This window comes from Entamoeba invadens (genome assembly GCF_000330505.1).
Source record: "Entamoeba invadens IP1 unplaced genomic scaffold scaff_1105074725199, whole genome shotgun sequence".
NCBI lineage: Eukaryota > Evosea > Mastigamoebida > Endamoebidae > Entamoeba > Entamoeba invadens.
This window is the reverse complement of record NW_004440113.1, coordinates 425,275-446,506: the sequence shown is the minus strand read 5'-3', so window position 1 is coordinate 446,506 and position 21,232 is coordinate 425,275. Positions and strand designations below refer to the sequence as shown.

At 32.4% G+C, this 21,232-nt stretch overlaps 12 protein-coding genes across 12 annotated transcripts; 4 read left to right on the top strand and 8 right to left on the bottom strand.

Moving 5' to 3' along the window:
- Positions 1–596: 596 nt before the first annotated feature.
- Positions 597–1,915, bottom strand: EIN_095940 (hypothetical protein; the record flags this gene model as incomplete). Its single annotated transcript, XM_004254060.1, has 4 exons — positions 597–863; positions 904–1,181; positions 1,308–1,617; positions 1,679–1,915. The coding sequence occupies 4 exons, from the start codon at positions 1,913–1,915 to the stop codon at positions 597–599; spliced, it is 1,092 nt and encodes a 363-aa protein (XP_004254108.1).
- A 271-nt stretch (positions 1,916–2,186) lies between these two features.
- EIN_095930 (hypothetical protein) lies at positions 2,187–2,663 on the bottom strand (the record flags this gene model as incomplete). The annotated part of the gene is made up of 2 exons (XM_004254059.1): positions 2,187–2,390; positions 2,484–2,663. 2 exons carry the CDS (start codon positions 2,661–2,663, stop codon positions 2,187–2,189), a joined length of 384 nt encoding a protein of 127 aa, XP_004254107.1.
- Positions 2,664–3,131: 468 nt separating this feature from the next.
- On the bottom strand, positions 3,132–3,896 carry EIN_095920 (hypothetical protein; the record flags this gene model as incomplete). The annotated part of the gene is made up of 1 exon (XM_004254058.1): positions 3,132–3,896. One exon carries the CDS (start codon positions 3,894–3,896, stop codon positions 3,132–3,134), a length of 765 nt encoding a protein of 254 aa, XP_004254106.1.
- A 204-nt stretch (positions 3,897–4,100) lies between these two features.
- On the bottom strand, positions 4,101–5,769 carry EIN_095910 (hypothetical protein; the record flags this gene model as incomplete). The annotated part of the gene is made up of 3 exons (XM_004254057.1): positions 4,101–4,667; positions 4,847–5,646; positions 5,688–5,769. The coding sequence occupies 3 exons, from the start codon at positions 5,767–5,769 to the stop codon at positions 4,101–4,103; spliced, it is 1,449 nt and encodes a 482-aa protein (XP_004254105.1).
- A 251-nt stretch (positions 5,770–6,020) lies between these two features.
- On the bottom strand, positions 6,021–6,668 carry EIN_095900 (hypothetical protein; the record flags this gene model as incomplete). Its single annotated transcript, XM_004254056.1, has 1 exon — positions 6,021–6,668. One exon carries the CDS (start codon positions 6,666–6,668, stop codon positions 6,021–6,023), a length of 648 nt encoding a protein of 215 aa, XP_004254104.1.
- Positions 6,669–7,231: 563 nt separating this feature from the next.
- On the top strand, positions 7,232–8,002 carry EIN_095890 (hypothetical protein; the record flags this gene model as incomplete). The annotated part of the gene is made up of 1 exon (XM_004254055.1): positions 7,232–8,002. One exon carries the CDS (start codon positions 7,232–7,234, stop codon positions 8,000–8,002), a length of 771 nt encoding a protein of 256 aa, XP_004254103.1.
- A 317-nt stretch (positions 8,003–8,319) lies between these two features.
- EIN_095880 (WD repeat-containing protein, putative) lies at positions 8,320–9,498 on the bottom strand (the record flags this gene model as incomplete). Its single annotated transcript, XM_004254054.1, has 2 exons — positions 8,320–9,156; positions 9,367–9,498. The coding sequence occupies 2 exons, from the start codon at positions 9,496–9,498 to the stop codon at positions 8,320–8,322; spliced, it is 969 nt and encodes a 322-aa protein (XP_004254102.1).
- A 451-nt stretch (positions 9,499–9,949) lies between these two features.
- Positions 9,950–10,735, bottom strand: EIN_095870 (hypothetical protein; the record flags this gene model as incomplete). The annotated part of the gene is made up of 1 exon (XM_004254053.1): positions 9,950–10,735. One exon carries the CDS (start codon positions 10,733–10,735, stop codon positions 9,950–9,952), a length of 786 nt encoding a protein of 261 aa, XP_004254101.1.
- Positions 10,736–10,880: 145 nt separating this feature from the next.
- EIN_095860 (hypothetical protein) lies at positions 10,881–11,396 on the top strand (the record flags this gene model as incomplete). Its single annotated transcript, XM_004254052.1, has 1 exon — positions 10,881–11,396. One exon carries the CDS (start codon positions 10,881–10,883, stop codon positions 11,394–11,396), a length of 516 nt encoding a protein of 171 aa, XP_004254100.1.
- A 1,070-nt stretch (positions 11,397–12,466) lies between these two features.
- EIN_095850 (hypothetical protein) lies at positions 12,467–13,333 on the top strand (the record flags this gene model as incomplete). Its single annotated transcript, XM_004254051.1, has 1 exon — positions 12,467–13,333. The coding sequence occupies one exon, from the start codon at positions 12,467–12,469 to the stop codon at positions 13,331–13,333; it is 867 nt and encodes a 288-aa protein (XP_004254099.1).
- A 678-nt stretch (positions 13,334–14,011) lies between these two features.
- On the bottom strand, positions 14,012–17,571 carry EIN_095840 (pyruvate-flavodoxin oxidoreductase, putative; the record flags this gene model as incomplete). The annotated part of the gene is made up of 2 exons (XM_004254050.1): positions 14,012–16,178; positions 16,409–17,571. The coding sequence occupies 2 exons, from the start codon at positions 17,569–17,571 to the stop codon at positions 14,012–14,014; spliced, it is 3,330 nt and encodes a 1,109-aa protein (XP_004254098.1).
- Positions 17,572–19,431: 1,860 nt separating this feature from the next.
- On the top strand, positions 19,432–20,532 carry EIN_095830 (branched-chain-amino-acid aminotransferase, putative; the record flags this gene model as incomplete). Its single annotated transcript, XM_004254049.1, has 1 exon — positions 19,432–20,532. One exon carries the CDS (start codon positions 19,432–19,434, stop codon positions 20,530–20,532), a length of 1,101 nt encoding a protein of 366 aa, XP_004254097.1.
- Positions 20,533–21,232: the final 700 nt, after the last annotated feature.

The window sequence follows — 21,232 nt, the reverse complement described above, 5'->3', positions numbered from 1 at the left end:
ACATAAAACAATTTATATGTTGTTTTTTAGCATAAATAAACTATTCACAAAAAGTGTATTTCCACCTTTGGTTTTGTTGTTATTTTCATCACAAGTTTTTTGTTTTGTCAAACTCATTGATAATTTGTGTTTTTTAAAAAACTTTGATGTTTGAAACGTTTTAACAAATTACAATTTATACCTTTTAAAAAAAACCACAAAAAAATTGGTTTTAAAAAACAAGTTGATTTTGTATTTTCCAATTTTGTTTATCTTCTCAATAAATAACAATATTTGCAACACTACAACAAACCATAATGAATTGCATATATCTTAAAAATGATGTAAAATGCAAAAATTATAATAAAACCGTATTATTATATTAAAACAGAAGAGTATTATTTCTAAACATGAAAATAAAAGTATTAATACATTGTATTGGAATTATATTATATTATATTTAATACTAAAATTTAGTATTTATTTAATTATATTTTTTCAATGATTAAAGTATTCTTTTATTTTAAAGCTTATAACAATACAACATATTCCAAATCTCTTATTTCAATGTATTTAATTAATTTCCACCCGTTCAAAACATTTAACAAAGTAACGTGTTAAAAATAAAAGTTCTTTACTGTCTGGAGTTCCTCGACGAATTCGTTTTGCGCCGAAATTGTTTCTTCTGTTGGTGTCTCATCGCTTGTCTTAAACATTTTCATATATTGCGAAGCGTCGGTCCACATGTCTTGGAGCTTTTCAGATGAAATGATATGTTCTGTTGTTTGTTGGACGTGGTGTTCAATGACAAAGAACCCAAGCATCTTTGCCAATACTGCATTTAATGTCGGCTTTTGAATGTTTTTGATATCTTCATATCTTTTCTGTTTTGTTAATACAACTTAGAAAATCACAACAACAAACTTTCTGAAATTGCAAATAACTGTCGACAAATTCTTTTGTTGTTTGGAACGATGTATGAATGAAATATGCTTCGTACAGCCACACAAAATTGATTTCAGACTTCTCAAACGCACCAAAATCCTCGTCTACTAGACTTTGTGTCTTTTTCATTTGTTTGTCATGATCCATAATAGAATTCCCTATCTTCTCCATATCACTCGTAACCACATCGCACCACCTCTTAAACAATTTCTCCGCTTTCGCCTTTAAATTCGCCTTCACCGTGTCGAGTCTTAAATCTAGTGATTAATATTTTATACTATTTTATACTATTATATACTATTATATATTTTTAGTATATTATATTATAGTATGCTATAATAGTAATAGTAATATAGTATAATTTAATTAATTATAAAACAAACTAATGAGTTGTATAATTTTATACTCATTCTCTTCGAACAACGGCAGTTTTCTGAGACGGTCGTACACCATAAAAGCTCTAGATATATGTCCTTTAGCTATATCGTCTTCGATCTTTTTTACTGTCTCAAGAATGGTTTTCAGCTTTTCAATCCACGACAAGGTCTTCATGATATTTATTGTAGAGACTCTGTTGTTGCTGAGAAGCTTGATTTTTGAGAATAAATTGTCGGAGGATCCCTTCACACGGGAACTTGTTTTTTGGAGACGTTGTTGTGTTTTGATCATCTTCTCTTTAACCGACCCAAGTTGCTATGTATTAATTCATTACTATAATTGTATAGTTTTGTTTTATTGATGAAAAGATTCAAACCTCCGTGCATGAAATAAATTTCTGGAATTGATCATTACAAATGGTTTGGATTTCAAGCTCACGTTTGTCTACATATTCATTCAAAACTAACTCGAGGTCAGCCTCCTTCCCGGTTTCTATGACTTCTTTTAAAATAGTCTCGTACTTATCACTATGTGAAACTGAATATATGACATCACTGAATTGGTCCCGCATTTCTTTCGTTACTACTAATTTCTCCTTCTTTTCGACACTCATCAATCTTCTCAGATTTCTGAGTTCTTATTAATTATTATATTAAATAATTTAAAACCATTTATTTTGGCAAAAGAATTAGTTAATAAGTTTAATATAACTACTATATTAATATGTTGTATAGTTTTGTAAAAAATTCAAAGAGTTAAACTGATTAGTAACAATCTTTGTTTTCGGTCATTTCCCGAAATATTTCCTGAAATATTTCGCCAAATACATCAAAAAACCAATCCAAATCCAAAAACCACAAAAATGTTATACAAAATGTTATATATTACACCTTTTCTTGTTTAATGTCGACAAATGCTTTGTGTTGTGTTTCCATCACTTTTTTCGCTGCTGTTACACTTCCAAGAGGGGTGTCGTTGAAGTCCATTTTCATCTCGAGGACCTTCTCAGCCTTAAGTCTGTTTTGTCGTTTGATTTTGTTTTTACTTGGGTTCTTCCCATGAAATCGGTGACACATCATACGATATTGCTATGGTGTAAATATAGTATTCTTTATTGGTTTATTTATAATAATATTATTATTAATTAAATTATTAATAATTATAATTATATAAAAACAAACCTCAAGCGGCTTCATCTTTTTCCCCAACTCATCCACTCGATCCAAATCAATTTCTTCATCTTCTTTTTCTCCGTCATCATATCCTCCAATCGCCTGCAAAAACGTTAAAAATTTAGAAACTCCAAATCCAAAATTTTGTTCGTCACCAATTTCGTTTTGCCCTTCCTTTTGTTCTGTCATCTCTTTTTCAAAGTTGGACTTCTTTCCTTCTTTTGATAATATAATAATAATATATTATTACTTTATTATTATTTAATTACTATATTATTACTATTTTATTGATTATATTAAAAACCTATTTGTTTTAGATATAAAAACTTCGTTAAAAAAAATAACAACACAATCTTTTTACTTAATAGATAAATAACTGAAAAAAACTGAAAAAAACTGAAAAAAACTGAAAAAAACTGAAAAAAACTGAAAAAAACTGAAAAAAACTGAAAAAAACTGAAAAAAACTGAAAAAAACTGAAAAAAACTGAAAAAAACTGAAAAAAACTGAAAAAAACTGAAAAAAACTGAAAAAAACAACAAAAACCCTAAAACCACCCTCCTCACATTATTTCACACGTATTTAAAACAAAATAGAATATTATTAAGTAATTATTGATTATAAGACTTATCAAATTATCTTTATTGTATTAAAAGATTATTCCCTATTTCCTTGAATGTCTTTTTGTGGTAATTGTTGTTGTTCTCTACGCGGTTGATCTACTGGAGTTGGAGCTGGTTTATAATTCTGGTTATCTGCCGTTTTTTGGCGTTGTTGTTGTGTAACATTCGAGTTTTGTTGATGTTGAGGAGGGTTAGGTAGGGTATGTTGTTGGCCTTGAATATTTTGTTGAGGAGGAGGTGGTTGAGGTGGGTAGTTATAGTTATAAGGGTTAGAATCTTGTGGTACTGAATACCCAGTGTTATAGTAAGGAGGTTGTTGTTGGTAATACATTTGATAAGGTTGGTAGATTGGTTGTGGGTACATTGGGTCATATTGTTGATATCCATTCTCTCCTTGAGGAGTATAAGGGAGTTGATAGTCATCTCTTCGTGGGGGGTATTCTCGTGGGTCACGATCAATCGGGCGATCCATCGGTTTCCTCATATAGAAGTCTTGTTGTCTCATCCGTTCTTCTCTTTTCCTCTTATAATTCTTATCAGCTATTTTGATGTTGATGTTTTGCCCGTCACTCCCAAACGGGTTCGTCCCATTCAGTTCACGGCGGGCTGTTAAGGCCTCTTCTTTCTTCGAGTATTTCACAAAGATCGTTCGTGTGATGTAGTTCGGGCGTTTCGCAAGAATAGTTACCAACTCTACAGTACCATACTTAGAAAATACGTCTCTGATAGTTTGTTCTGTGGCAGAGTCTGGTATACCAACGATATAGAGTGTTGTGAAAGCGTCAGCCGAGTAATCCATGAAATGAGTTTATTAGTTCATTTATTTATAGTTATAGTATTCCGTATGATTTTGTAACTTTCTGTAGGTTTTGGGATGGGGATGAGAATTCTTGTTTCCCTACTTCCTGTTTTTCTTTGATAGTTTAAAATTGGTATATTTTACTATAAATATTAGTAATTATAAGAAAAAAAGAAACCCCAATCAGATTTTTGATTAAAAAAGTTATTCACTCTCTTCCTCAGTGCTATTCTCATTGCTTTTCGTTTTGGTTTCCGCATTCTTCTTCATCCGTTCTTGAATATTCATTTTTCCACTTTTCTGGTCGGAACGTTGGGGATTCTCTTTCATCACTTGGAGAGGCCCTGAAATATCCAAAACTTTCATCCTTTGAATTTCCACTCCAGGTTGAAACATGTGGTGTGCTGACAACAAAATTGGATACATTTTAATATCTTTTGGTATTTTACCATACTCATAGTGTTGGGCGCACACCCTTCTCTCGTTGTCAATCACAAACAAAACCCCATTCTCATTTTTCGAAAAAAAGAAAAATCCCGTGATTTGAGTTTTCTTTTCGGCACGATTGATAGGCACAATCACAGGCAAATCTATTCGCGTCGTCTCACTCATTTTATCAAACATCTTTTTCTCTTTATTAAACAAAAATGGGACGATTACAATATACTTTTTACTCCCTATTAATGCCACTATTTTATCATCTCGTTCCAACACATCAATACTCCTCATGATTTCATTTCTTGGTATACTGTGCATAAAGCATTGCACTCCCTATTTATTAATTTGTTATAAACTTATTATACTTGTATATACTAATATTATAATTTATATAATATTAGTATATTATAATAATAATATTTATATATTGAATAATATAATAAATATAATAATAAATGTAAAATAATAATATATAAATAATTAAAATATTCAATAGAATGATATTAACAAACATAATTGAGTCTTGAATCAAAGAGATGCAAATGATCAGTTGTCAATACTAAAAGATTGAATGGTGCAGAAACCACACTACGTAGCCCAAGAATTTTACTTTGATACCCAAACACTACTGTAGACTTCCCACTAAGTACATCCAATCTATACAATCCATACCCCTTTCCAATGAAAATGATTGGAAACAATCCAAATGCAATTGAAACGACCCCCTCATCATTTTGTCGATATTCCACTTCAAACCGTTGTTCGAAATTATCAAACACGCCAGCTATCAGAACTTCACGTTGCGTTGAAATGATTAAAACCTCCCTCTCAAATTTGGACATGAGAACATCCTCGACCTTTTCAGTATTATGAATCTCTCGAAGTAGCACAGGCTTCTCATCTGTGACAGTATAAACAAAAACGTTGTTTTCATTTGCTATGTAAAATAAAACCTCCCCGACACACTGCCCCGGGTCGCGCCATAAATTGTTTTCAAAAACCCCAATTTGCCTGACAACGCCGCCAACATAGATCGTCTCGACTTCCTGTATTTTGCCATCGAATTTGCAAAACATAACATCGCCCATCTCAACTTGGTACAAGAAATAGTGTTGATTGTCTGAAATAAAGTGGCTGAACGTGTTGTTCAAATATGTGTTCCGTATCTTTGTGTCTTCTTCCATCTCGGGCTTCAAAACCCAATAGGGAATTGAGGAAGCCTCGGGAACATCAATCGTTTTATTTAACTCGTTGCGTTCGGTCGCTTCGCGAACGACAAATGGCACTCCGCGAGGGTAATACCCCAAACTTTCTTATTGTGAGATATTGAATAAAACTGTATTATTGACAAACTGTCGACCTGATTACTCATCGGGTCTAAAAACAAAAATTGGTTTGATACATTGGGTTGTGGCTCTGATGGAAGTTGTTCCATTTCAGCTTTGAAGTTATTATGAAAAAACTAAAAAACCCAATAATTATTTATTGTATTTATTATTTATACATTTTGAATATAATTATTAGTAAATTAATTATTATTATTAATTTAGTAATTATTAATATAATAATTATTATTTCATTTGAATTTCAATTCGTTTATTTGAAACGGTAAAATATTAATTAAATAAGCCATGTTATATAACTTAAACTATTAAATTAAATTTGCTCTTTGGAATTGTGAGGAAATCAACAAACAAACACCTTCACCCACTCGACGCCAAAGGTTTCCCGCGCTTTTGTCGAATTAAACACGTTCGCGGTAATTTCTGTGGGTACTTTAGTCGAAGGGTTTTCGTCATAGGTTTCCCAAAATTTTGGAGAAATTGTTGACACACCATTTATTCCAATGGCAAATGCGTAGGGCACACAAAACGCAAATGCAGATTCGTTAAATATTACAAAGGACTCAACGGCATGCTTTGGCGTATATATGTGTAACTCCCACATATTATTTCTTGCCACCCTGAAGCAGCAGTGTTTTTTGTCTACGACTGCTCTGTTCTTCTGCGATGGTGGAGACGTAACAAAAGCACCAAAAATATTGCCAGAAGTATCTTTAACAACAGCGTAGATGTTGTTGAAACCTTTAAGCGAATCATAAAGTGTATTTTCGTTCAACTGTGACTGCTCTGAAGAGAAGATAAGTCTGAACTTCGACTCGCTGGTTTTATGAATCTCTGCCAGTTGTCTTATAACACTGCTTTCTTCTGCGTTTTTTTCATTCTTAAATGTGTGATCGTTCCAACAAGATTGTGTTTGAGGTGAGTTTTTGATATAAGCTTGGTAAAAAGCATCAGTCTTCACAAAAAGTCGATTCCCAATTTCTTGAATCATCAGGGATGATACGCGAAATTTTTCGGGATTTGTTGGTTCATTTATAAATAATTTTGATATAACAACACACTCCTCAAGCGTTCTGACTAAACTTGTCATTTCATTCTTCGTTTTGAGATAGCAAGACTCTGACGTGTCGTACATCGTATTATTTGAAATCTCAACCATTGTTTTGGTTTTTTTGTTCCAAGGACTTTAAATTAATATTTAAACTATATTTAATATAAGGAAATTAATTTTTTTTCTGTTGAGAAACATGTTTTTATAATCTAGATTATAAAAAAAATATTTTATCATTCAATCATCATTTCATAATTTTTTATTATATTTTTAATAAAACTATAATCCAAACATATTATAATTTTTATTAATTGTTATTTTTTAGCCAATTATTATATAAAAATAAAAAAATGTAATATAATTAAATAACAGTAAAAAAACTATAAATACTAATAAAAGTATTTTTTGTTATTCCGATATTTTTTTTTTCGTAGAGAGGATTACATCCCAAAATATTAACACAAAGAAATATAAATAAATTTCAATATAATCAAACCTATAAAATGGAAAGAGATGAGTTGCTGAGCTTCTACAATCCTCCCTTCTCAAATTCTCTGTTTTTGAGAGGTGTTTCGGAAGGAGCAGAGATAAGAATCCAGAAAAAATTTGGGTCATATGGACTGCTCTACAAAAGTTCTCGTCTTAAAAGCGATGAATCTGTCTTCCACATTTGGTTTTATCGCAAATCCGACCTTTTCAAGTGTTACGAGGAATGCCACAATGGCTTCACAGAACAAGACGATGTGTACACAATCACGTATGCGAAGGATAAGAAAGATGGTATCCACCGACTAATCAACCTCAATCAGATGTACGAAATCCTCAACACGTATATTGGATTTGAAAAGTGGAACTCGCAAATTGTTAGTGTTGACCAAGAAACGGATGGAGAAATGTCGATAAATAAGGAGGGTATTACGAGATATACTTTTCAATACAAAGTGACAACAGCAATTTCTTTTGTCGATTTCCTGGACTTAACAAGCCGGGGAAATGGGCGTGGGGTATACACTGGAAAGGATAAGGCGCTTGCCAATAAGTTAGCTTTGAAGTTGGGAATTTCTTGTGCAAGAAAGAACATGTTTCGCACATTAGGGATTGTATTTTTAAACACTTTGAATGGGAATACCGTGACATCCAAAGCCATTCCAGTGACAATAAACGCAGGCAAACAAGACGACGATGGAATTTACCAAATACAGTCTTGTGACGTCGACGAGAGCAATCCAGTTATAATGGATGACGATTTGAAAGACATTCTTGACACTCTGTGATTAGTTCTGTTTACTTATTAATTAATTGTTTACTTCTATCTAGACTATACCTTCATTCATATTTCTAATTTATTTATTTTAAATTGTATACTATATTTTTAGTATATTTAACTATTTTTAAATACTATTTTTGATTGCTTTTGAAATGATTGTTTCCAATTAAAAATTAGCACTGTTATAGTATAATAAACCATACTTTAACAATTAGTAAATTATGGTTTATTAATTTACAAATTATTAATTGAATGATTACTACACCATTAGAAGAGTTTATTTCTAGTACAAATGTAAAACAAAAGGAAGAAATAATATTCAGTTTAAATCCTAATGGCTTGGACCTGGTTTGCGACCGAGACGCATATCAAGTCTTGATTAGTTCCGCACCACGACACATCATTAACTGCTCCTGATGCCTCATATTGTAAGACCATAGGAGGTTTTCCTGATTCGATAGGATACAAGTCCCAAATGAGTGCCTTTCTATCTGTTGAAGCTGAGCAGATATGTGTAGAGCTATGAGGGCTCCAACAAATAGCGTTGACGTTGCTTTGGTGTAAAGCGAGTTCGCTATACGGGACTGCTGGTTTTCTCGCGTCGATGACGACGATTTTGTTTGAGTCAGCGGAGAATGTTGCGATATAATTTGCGTCGAATCTGTTCCACGCAAGCCGGAGTAGCGGGACCAACCCTTGTGATTCGTACAAAATCGTTGAATGTTCAAGACTTCTTAAATCGAACATACGAAGCGATCCATCCCCACCAACTGTTCCAAATAAGTCCGGGTTCGCCGCAAAGGCAACGTCGTACACTTCTTTGTCATGTGCTATCAATTTTTTAATCGGCTGACACGTCTCGACAGACCACACAGTCACCGTCGTATCAAGAGAACACGTCGCTAGTCGATCTTTATTCACTGTATTCCAATCTAACGAAGTACATGGGGAAAGGGCCTCAGTCGAAGCACCTAATATAGCAACGGACGCCATCCGGTTTTGTTGGATCTCGAAGATTTGGGGCTTCAAGCCACCCGTCACTAATAAGTCACGTGACCCGACTGACGTGTCGGGACTAAATTGGACTTTGGTCGGCGGATATTCTATCACCGTGTCACAAATTTTTAACATTTGATTCGACTGCTCGTTCAACTGAATGACCTCTTTGTTAGTATTTGATAACAAATAGGCGTTGAAAGGGAATGGGAAGAATAATTTAAGTCATTTCTCGTGTTGTTCTCTCGTTCAAGTCGTTTAATATAGTTTTTCAAATTATTAAAAATAGTTTTAAAAATAGTCTGGAAATGGTTAAGAAATAGTTTTATAATAGTTTCGTTATGGTTTATTTAATGTATTTTGTCAAAAACAAACTTCGCATGAATTTTTGATTTGACTCATAAATGAAGTCGTGGCAATACGTAACGGTTTGTCTTTACGGTTACTCCACGAAACTGAATAAAGTGGGTTCGCAGAAACATAATTAAAGACAACATTGCGCATCATTTTCGTTTTGTTTTTTATTTAGTTCATTTTTCGGTTTTTCTGATTTTTTTATTATCGAACTGATAATTTTTTTTTAAAACAATTTTGATTTTTTTATTATATTTATATATTGTTTAATTGAAAATTATGTTTCTAATTCCCAAAATTGCATTTTTAGGAATCATATTTTTTAATAAAATGGAAATAATAAATAATAATTTAATTGTATGTAATAGAATTATAGTTTTTATTAATTATAATTATAAAAAAATGTTTCTAATTATAAAATTATAGTTTTTATTAATTATAATTATAAAAAAATGTTTCTAATTATAAAATTATAATTGTTTTTGAAATTAATTCATAAAAAAATACAATTAAAAAATTTCTTTGGTAATAAGTAAATAAATAATAGAATTATTATTATGTGATTGTATTAATAGATACAATAAAATAGAAAAGAATAGTATAATTATAGTACACTCTGTGTGTTGTAGATTTTGAAAACTTTCTTTGTTGTCATTTCTCCATCGAACGAAAAATTTTCGTTTTTTGACAAATGCCCGAACTGGTTTGTAGCAAGCAGTGCGTTTCCGATTTTTTTAGTTTTTACATTTTTGTGAGTGTGTCCGAAAACCCACAAATCAGTTTTTTGAATCAAATCATCACAATCACTTCTAAAAAAAGTGAACCAATTATCTCTTGGCGTTTCAAGTGTTTTTGTCGGGCAATGATGTGTAAAAACGATTTTGTGTTTTGCTGTTGACGTTTGGATTTTGTTTGCAAGCCACAAATGAGTGTTTTCAAACGTTTTGTTATATGATTCCAAGTCAAGTAATTTCGTTTTTGTGTATTTTATGTATCGAAATTCAGGCGCTTGTTTTGTTTCCTCTTTTTTCGTTTTGTCCAACAAACTCCATAACGTGGTAAAGAAGATTTCGGTCGTATTAAAAACGATGGAAATGTTATTCACATAAAAAATGTTTTTGCGAACGGCCCATTGAAACGGGAGATTCATTTCTGAGAGGGGAATTTTAAAGTTGTAAAAGTCATGATTTCCAAAGACGATAAAAACCGTTTTGAAGAGTTGACTGCAATCATCGAAAAACCAGTTAATAGTTTCGATATTATTATAATCGATTAAATCTCCTCCGATCACCAAATATTTGCTTTGAGGAATTATAGGATGTGTTTTAAAATATTGGTAATTGAGTGGTTCCTCCAAATGGAGATCTGAGAGAAATTGGATGTCTTCCATACTGACTTGTGGGTTATTGAGTTATTTTCTTGTGAAGAAAACCTAAATAGTACATTTAATTAATAATTATTAATGAAAATTACTAATATATACAAATAGTATACTATACTAGAATATTACTAGTAATTCAAATAGAGGAAGAGTAATGTCATATCCTTATACAACACCTTTCAATTCAAATTTTGCGAATAATCCACGAAGCAGTGACTCTACAAACGATAACTTAATAAAACAGTTGTCTGAAAATAACAGTGTTTATCGCGAAAAGTTAATAGAATTAAGAAATAAAAGTGATAGTTTAAATGCCGAGTTGTTTGCTTTACGTCAACGAGTAACAACTGTTCATAACACCTCCGAAATACAAACTTTGTCATCAAAGAATGAGGAATTACAGAAACTCATAACTTCCCTTAACAACTCAATTGAAGATAAAGACAGAGAAAACGATTTACTAAGAAAGAAAGTGAGAGACTCCGATCTTACAACTACCGATTTGGAAACAGCAAAAGTGGTACTTAATAGGTTGCAAACAAAGCGGTCAAGTTTAACTCTCAAATATGAAACTCTTCAGAAAGAATTTAATCAGTACAAAATAACTAAAAACGAGGAGATGAAGAAAATCATGGCTAATGTTAACTATCTTCAAAAAATGGTTGAATAATTCTAATAATTTTATTATTGTATTAGTTTATCAGAAGATATTATGTAAGTCAGTATGTCTAATTAAATGTACTATTTTATTATAATATCAAAAGAATTTTTCAAAAATTAATTAATAGTAAATTTATAATAATATAATGAGATAGAAAAATACATTTTTTTGCGATAATAATGAATTCAATTCAAAAATTATTAACACAAAAAAATAACACCCATTATTCGAATAGTAAATTTAATAATAAATAATAGTATTTTAAAAACTAGAAACAAACGAAAATTGTTTTTGAAGTTAAAAATAATTATTATTTTTATAATTTATTTTATAATAATTGTATTACAAATATGGTACAATTATTTTTTTTATCTTGTTGTATTCAATTGACCATTAAAATATAACACAAAAGGAAATTGTTGGAATGTCCCAGAGGTTGGAGCAATTTGTCGGAAAATGTGAAATCTAAATGCAAAAAATTGGGATGAAAAAGTGTGAAGACAAAAAAAGACGTCAAAATAGGATCTGTGGTAAAACTGTTTTCAAAAGGTTATTATTAATTATTATGTTTAGTTTATATGTATTAAATGAAAGTATAAATACAATCATATATTAAAAGTTTATTAAAATAATGAAAACTATGGTTTCATTTGTACAAAAATGCTGAAGATAATGAAAGAAAATAAAAGTTGTCTTGTTGAAAACAAGACTCCATCATTTAGAGGGTGTTTTAAGAACAAAAAGTCGTTTTACGAGAAGTGATAAAAAACCATACAGAAGAGATTTGGATTTGTTTTGAAACACCAAATGAAAATTTGTTAAAGACTCTATTTTCTCAAAAGGTATGAAATCGAAGAAATTAACATAAAACATATAACACTTTAATAGTAATTGAATAGAATAATTAAAATAAGATGCAATTGTGAGAATTCTTTTTGATCAACAAGTTTCTACGTCTTTGTTACAAACGACCGGAATTAGGGAATGTCAATTTTCACAATAACATATACCAACCAGGGACAAAACGCAACAGGGCAATTATAAAGCAGTTAAAACTGTAAATGTCACATATTAATAACATGTTTATTCTCTTACTTGTCACACTTTCTTTGGCGGACGTGTACTCACCTTTCAAGAGGACTGCAGTGATCCAAAACCGAATTAACACTGTTCGTTCGGAGACTCTTGGACTCAGAGAACAAATTGAGCGTTTTGAGCAAACCGAACGTACTCACTCCAATAAACTTCATTATTTGTATAGAGACCTTAAATATGCAACAGTTGTAGAAGATAGAACACGACTTGAACTTGAGATTGAAAGAGAGCAAAAACTGCTTCATGAGGCTCGTATGTCTAAAGTTAGAGTCTTGAGAGAGATGAGATCGACAGCAGATAAAGTTACTCAACCATTCAGAGATAACATTGTCAGAGGTAATAAACTTGAAAGATTTGTTGGTGTTGAAGACACTGGTAATTATGTTGAACAACGCATGAGAACACAGAAGATGATCACCAAAATTGCAAGTAAATTGGCAAAGAAGTATGCAACTATTGCTGCTTCTGTTGCTGCTAAGAAGAGTGTTAAAGTTGCAACAAAGAAATTCAAGGGAGATGCTGAAAAGATTAAAGAATATGTTGAAAAGAAGGCTACTATGGCTTACACTTCTACACATTCTAAGATCGTTCAAAGGATTGCTGCAGCTTTCGAAAAGGGCTATTCGTTGAATGTCGCAGAAACTGCTCGAGCGGCTATTGAAAAATTGGTGAAGAAAATCAACATGAAAGAGACTATGATTGCATCAACCGAGAACCTCCACAAAGTCACTGATAAAGTGTTGAAGTCACAAATCAAACAACTGAAACAAGCTGAAGTTGTCAAGAGAAGACCAATCCGTCAAAGAGAGCAATTAAAAGAATCAGAACAAGCACAACAAACAGAAAATTAAATGAGTTTATTTCCATTTATTTTTAATTAACCTCTGGTATCATTTATCATGTTAATTATATTTTTGTATTAAATGTTATGAACCTTTATTGTGTTATTAATTTTAATCATTACTAATTCATTATTCAATTGAATAATGTTGACAATATCAAAAAATACTTGACAATTGTCTAATGTGAATTAGGTAGTTATTATTTTACAAACAATTTCTTTATTAAACAATAAGTATAATATAATTCTTTACATAAAAACAAATTTGAAGATTATGTTGATTTCTTTCTTTATTAAGTTATTAGCTTTGTGTCATTAAGTATTATTGATAAACAATTATATGTTTAGATAATGAAGATGTGTATTATCAATGGTAGGAAAAAGATTCAAGTTGAAGAGTTTGTATTGATTTTTCATTTATAATCTTTTTTAATCAAAAAAACAAATGAATAAGTAAACTTAAATTTAAGATAAATGAAAAATATTTGTATTTAAAAACAACCTTATCGTCAGTCATGGAAACACTCGAGTTTTTATCCATCAACAAGTATTTAAGACGAGTATTTAGTTAAGGTAACAATTTGGACTGAATCCATCCCATTTTAATGTTTATTTTATCTAAAAATATTCAATTTATTATTAAACCCAAAATTTGGATATATGTTGTTAAAACCCAATTTGATTTTAATTAGTTCTTTGCTCGTTTCACTAATTCGTCAAGTCTTTCCTGCATTTTGTTTTGGATACTCTTCACAAGTTGCTTTGTTTTGTCGTCATCATTTCTAAGCAACGAAAATCGGTCTTCATTCATGATGACTGGCGAAAAGTCAACAATCCTACACTCGCTGTCCAATGTGAGTGGATTAACACCAGTTCCTTTCTTTGATGGGTCGTATCTGAACAAGTTCCAGTACCCATTTTGGACCAGAAGTCTCGATTCCTCAATTGCGTTATGGAGGTCGAATTTGTGATCGACACAGACACAATAAAATATGACAAACGCCGGTCCGTTAAACCTTTCGGCCTCGATCAAAGCTTTCATTGCTTGCTCGGGGTTTGCCTGAACACAACACTGAGCAACGTAACACGTGCCGTAGTTAATCAGAATTGATGCCAAGTCTTTTTGAACAGCATCAGTTCCCTTTGAAGCGAATTTACAAACCACACCTTCTGGACTTGCCTTTGAGTGGTGTCCGCCAGTATTCGAATAAGCTTGAGTGTTGTTAACAATTGTCTTTAACCCAACGTGTAATGAAGCAATATGGTCAACCCCAGCAGTACCAATGTCAAATGCTGCGCCATCGCCAATAACGCTCCACGCCTCAATCTTGTGGAAGTATTCAGCATACTTTTGCACCTCAACAATCTCTTCTTCTTCGCTTTTGATTTCTTTCAAAAGTGGTTCAATTTTTGCGCAAAGTTCCTCGGCTTTATCTCCGTCTTCTTTTACAACAAGCCACTCTTCCAACAACTTCGCAAACTCCTCTCCAATGTTGCTTCTCAGTGTTTTGTTGTTTACAATTGTATTAACATGTTTAACTAGTATCTCTCTGTTCTGGTGCAACGAAACTGCCATCCCAAAGGCATACTCCATGTTGTCTTCCAAAAGTGAGTTGCCGTATGTTGGTCCTCGTCCATTTGCGTCTTTTGTGAAAGCAGTCATACCAATTACTCCAGAAGACACACTTGAACACCCAGACGTCATAGCACAAACCATCCTCTTTCCAAACAACTGTGTTGCCATTTTGACCGAAGCCATCTCTCCACAACCAGTACATACGTTCGCAAATTCAAGTAATGGTTTATTCATTGCCAACTCCTCAATTGTCGACTTCTTTTCGAAGTCCGGGATCGTCATTGCGAACTTCCAATTTCTCACTTGTTCTTCGTAATTATCGTCGTCCTCAAGCATAGTTATTGCCTTCGATTTGCATGAACTCGCACAGCTGTTGCATCCCATACAGTCCTCCGGTGATACTTGCACGCGGTACTTGTACTTTCCCTTTGTCGAATTTTTCATCTTGAACTCGTCGGGTACTGGGTGGTCGACGTCAAGCGCAAATATTCGTGAGGATGATGACGGGCACACGATAGAGCACGTTGAGCATTGTTGGCACATGTTAATATCCCAATGTGGTATTCTTTTGTTGACTCTTCTTTTGTTGAACTGTGACTGTCCAGTTGGGCAATAGAACCCAGGCACCATGTCAGACACTTTCAACTCGTTTCCATGTCCATTTTCTATCTTCAGCACTATATCGGTGTAGTACTTGTCATTAACAACCTTCTTGTGTGCTCTCTTTTCTTCTATAATTTTCTCTATCTTCTGTTTGTACATTCCACCTTTGTAATCTGCTTCATCAAATGAGTGATTTCCAGTTCTCATTTTTAGTACCTCTTTGACGCAATCTTCAGTTGTCATTTTCTTGAAAAAGACTCTGACGTTTTTCGTCAACACCGTTTCAAGCGTCTCAAGGCTGAGTTGTTGGAACGACTCGCAATCTTCTGAAATGACAAGAATCCCGTTTTTCTTTATGTCTTTCAAAACAGGAACGAAATATTGAGTTCTCTCCAATACAAAGACAACGTCCGCCTCTTCAATCTCAAATTGTGAGAGAATTTCTCTTTTAGAAATCCTGAGATCGTTTCTTACCATTCCAGCTTCTTTAGCCATATCTATCATTTTAAATCCCTGGACGTATTCATCTTTCGTTGTGGAACCCAAAATCGTTTTTGATATTGGAACACCAGAAACACCATATATAATCGCCTCAAAATCAGCGCCTTTCATCGTGAAGTTTGAGTCATATGAAAGTGAGAGGTGTGTGACGTCATCGTCTATACCAATTGTGAAACTATAAATAAATAGCTGTTTTATTATAATCAGTTGTTTGTTTCTTTTGTGGCAAAACATATGGTTCAAATTACTATATTATTTATTTAATTACAATTTAATATATTTAGTATAGTTTGTAAATTATTAAATGTAGTATATAGATGATGTATTTATAGAATGAGTGATTAACAGAACAAGATTCGCCATTTCAGAATGGGGAAGAATATAAGGCAAAAAAATAGAACAAACATCGTTTTCAGCTTGTTGTTCTCAGCAATATTCTTTATTATCGATAGAATCATGGAAGGGGTCATTTCCTTGCCTCCAAGACCATATCTACATTCATGAACTTTGATTCTCATATCGGCCTCGTTCAATGCAGAACAGACAGCTTGATATAAAGGCTCCCCGTTTGCTCCAGGTTCTTTGGTCTTGTCAAGCACAACGATCTTCTTTGTAGTTTTTGGAATCTTCTCAATTAGCTTCTCGACAGAGAAAGGCAGAATCAGCCTCACTTCGATGAGGCACACCTTTTCCCCAACAAGTTTTTTGTTCTCTTCCAAAAGCAAATTTCTGATTGTTCCACAGACACTACCAAATGCGATGATACAGACCTCAGCATCAGTGTCGCCGAACAAATCAAAAACGTTGTATTTCCTTCCAGTCTTCTCTTCGAATTTATTGAAACAATTTTGGACAATCTCGGGTACTCTGTTATAGTACTCGTTCGTACGTTCCATTGATTGGAAAGCTGTATCGTTGCACTGTATGAGAGTTTGTGTTGTTGGGTTGTGTGGAGACAGTCTCCTTTGTCTGTGCTTCTCCAGCTGCTTTTTATTGATCAGATCGAAAAGTTCGTTAGGTTCCAACGTGCTCACTTTTTGGAGTGCGTAGCCAGTTTTGAACCCATCAAAGAAGTGGAGGAAGGGGAGTGATGCTTCGATTGTGGCCATATAGCATATGACGGCAAAGTCGTAGCTCTCTTGTGGGGTGTTCGACGTTAAGTAACAGAAACCAGTTGATCTGCATGACAGCACATCAGTATTGTCACAAAACACAGTCATCCCAGAAGCTCCAATGTTTCGCGATGCAACATGAATAACAGCTGGAAGTAACTCCCCAGCAATTTTGAACATATTTGGTGGCATTAGTAACAATCCTTGTGATGAAGTAAAGGTGGATGGAATTGCACCAATTTCTGACGAACCATGTACAGAAGCAATTGAGCCAAGTTCGCTTTCCATCTCAACGATAGAAGTGACGTTTCCGTACATATTCTTGACGTGAGAAGCCGACATTTCCTCACAAGTATCTCCAATAGAAGTAGCAGGCGAAATTGGGAATATAAATTGTGTGTCGCTCATGTAGTAAGCGGCCTGAGCCACTGCGTGGCATCCATCAATCACAGACATTTTTTACTGTTTTCGAGATAAAATTCAATTTATATTTTTGAAAGGATTGTGGCGAGAAAAAAAAATGTTGAAATGAATTAATAACAAAAGGTAATTCACAACAAAAAGCAGCTTCATCTACAAAAAGTGTTGTTGAGATATTTGTTTAAAGTTTATTTTAAACAATTTTTAAAGCAAAGATCAAAAAATTGGTATTTATTGGTCAAATTTTTGGGACTGTCAATGATTGAGTCAAACAATAATATTTTGAGTTTTGAAAAAAGGAAAAAACTGACAAACCGTCGGAGATTACAATAATACAGTCAGTCTTTTAACGTTATCTGGTCTCAAATGTTATCTGGTGCCTTTTGGACCATAAAAATGGGAATAATTCGGGAAGCAGTCCCAAAAACCCATCCCAATTGTTTCGGGTTTTTTCACGTTTTACCTAATGCCCGATGTTTAGACAAAAATGAATCTATTTTTTGTCCACCAGATAACGTTAAAAGACTGACTCTATCGAAAATGAAATTACATTAAAGTAATTTAATTTAAAAAAAAGAGCAAATATTTTTATTTTAATTTAATTACAATTTATAGTTTTTTTAATTATAGTTAAGTTATAATTATTGAAACTATTATAAAAAGCAGGCGTTTCCAAAATAATTAGTGCAGAAAATGTGGTATTATAACGTACGAATTTATAAGAAAAATGAACATTTTGGTTATGAAATGGTGACGTGGGTAATTAGGATTGTGGTTTTGGAAACCTCTGATAAAAAGTGGAATTAAAAAATTAAAAATACAACATTATAATAAAACTTAGCTTTTATTATAAAAATATTATTAAAAATATTTACTATTATAATATCAATTTTAAGTATGTTGCATTAGATTTATAATATATATAATAAAAAAAGACTTATTACAACCAATTTCATATTTCCATACAAATTACATATTTATTTAATTGAATAGAATAAACAATCTCAAGATATTGTTACAAGAAAAAACAAAAATCAATAAAAAGTCCAAATTAAATTATTTTTTTATTTAACGAAGTGCGGAACGTCGATTTTGTTATAATATATATTTGACCAATCACCTCAAATCGCATATGTTTAACCGGCCAATAGTATTTTTTTTCTTTGGCAAAATGCACGAGACGCAAAAAATTGCGTTTTTTTTTCTATAAATATAAAAATGAGAAAAAAATTCTAAAAATAATTTACATATAAATTTGCTATTGTATGAAGAGGCATCTTTCAGCAGTTTTCACATTACAACAAGAGATCAGACACTAGGTTTTTACAATTATTCTAATGCGATTTTAGCTTTAGGTCTGAAACATAATCGACCAATTTTTTTCCTAGACACTAGTAATGAGTAGAAAAATCTTTATCATAACTGTGACAACATCGGAGTAGCAAGACAAACTTATTACAATTAAATTTTTCGTTGATTTGTGCGGCAGAATGGGTTTACAAAAGAATTGTTAGTTATTTTATTTAAAAAAAATCTAAAAATAATTTTACACATTTTATCTAAACAAAAACAATAACCAAAATTTCAATTTTATTTTTTTAAACGTGTTTTTTGCGTCTCGTTTATTTTAATCGGTTAAATAGCAATGGGGTGAATGTTCACTTTCCAAACCCACAAATTAATTAAAAAAAAACAAAAAATTAAATTACAAGAACAACAATTCAAGTAAATATTTTTTATAATTATTTGATTATCCAATTGATGACTTTGTCATTGAGTTTTTATGTTCCAACAAATGGCAATCACATGTCATTTTTAATCTCAAGCTATCACGACTTTATTAACATTTCTAATGTTAAATAAAAGCAACTTTTTCAACTTCAAAAGCAAGAAAACATGACTTTCTACAGCAAAGACTTAACTCTTACATTAACGTCAACTCCTCGCAAGAAGTATTCTGATAAGACTCAACTGAAGTTTGGTTCTCTCTTTACTGACCACATGCTTCAAGTGTCTTGGTCCAAACTTAATGGCTGGTCTCATCCCGAGATAGTTCCCTATCACAACTTATCCATTGACCCAGCAGCTTCATGTTTTCATTACGGTACGGAGTGTTTTGAAGGGATGAAAGTTTTTTCGACTTCCGAAGGGGTCTTCAACCTCTTTCGACCCAATTTGAACCTCGAGCGCTTACTTCGGACGTCCACCCGTCTTGGTTTACCGACCTTTGATCCCGACGAGTTCTTATCATGTGTTGAGCAGTTGATATTAGTCGATAAAGAGTGGATGCCTGAAGGTAAAGGATATTCTTTATATATTCGTCCATGTTTCATATCGACATATCCACACGTCGGAGTATCAGCTCCCGAGAACGCTTTGTTATATGTCATTTTAAGTCCAGTAGGGCCTTATTTCAAAGGGGGATTCAAAGCAATCAAATTGGAAACGTCCGGCAAATACATTCGAGCGTGGCCGGGTGGAATGGGAAGCTACAAATTCTCGGGGAACTATGCGCCGGGTATCGTTCCACAGATCGAAGCACAACAGAACGGATTCGACCAAATCTTGTGGCTTCACAACAATTGTTGCACAGAAGTCGGAACGATGAACTTCTTTGTTGTTTGGGTGAATAAAAACAATGAAACGGAGATCGTCACCGCACCACTCGACGACAAAATTCTGCCCGGCGTGACACGGACATCCGTCATAGAAATTGCAAAGAAACTTGGGTATAAAGTAAACGAGAGGGAATACACTATCGATGAAGTCTTTCAAGCAAGTAAAGAAAATCGATTATTAGAAGCTTTTGGGACAGGGACCGCTTGTGTTATTACTCCAGTCAAAGCTATCAATCACCTTGGAAAAGAAATTGATATCCCACTCGATAAAAATGATACAAAAGTACAAATGGGGCCGATAGCGTTGAGGTTATACAACGCATTGACTGACATCCAGTACGGTATTGTTAAATCAGAGTGGACTGTAGAGGTTAAGTAAGTAACTGACTGGTTTTGAGATTCGTTGGACTTATTATTAAAATGGTTTTTTTATTATATAATTTTAAGAGTTGATGAAGGTTAACTTCTTTTTGATTATTTTTGTAATTTTTTTACTATATTATAAATTATTTTGAAAACGTGTTACAACAACAGTTGAAATTTATTAAGAAATGACCCTTCAATTAAGTGATTTAAGTTATTTGATAATAATTAATAGTTTTAATAACTATTAATTATTATTCAAAAAATTCATAACAAACAATTATCATTCAACTTCAAAATAGATGAAGTGTATTTTTTTATTTCTTTATTATTTTGGTCATATTTTCCCGATATAATAAATAAATTTTACGTAATATGATTGAGAAGTCAACTTGTTATTACTTTTTAAAAAGTACTATTAAAAACTATATTTTAACTATTTATTAATTTAAACAATCAATGAACAATCATTAGCTGTTTATATTAATATTTTAATTAATTAACATGGACTATTATTTCTTCTACTTTTGAGTCAAAAACGAATAACTCGTAATTATACTGTATTAAAAATATACTAGAACGAATCTAGATTTATAATAAAATGATTTTCAGTAGTTTCATTTCAATAACTTAAAACAATAATGGGAGGAATATTTTCCCGAAAACACAGTCCAACTGGCAGTGAAGGCGAACTTTTTAAGACTAAAAAAGTCGAG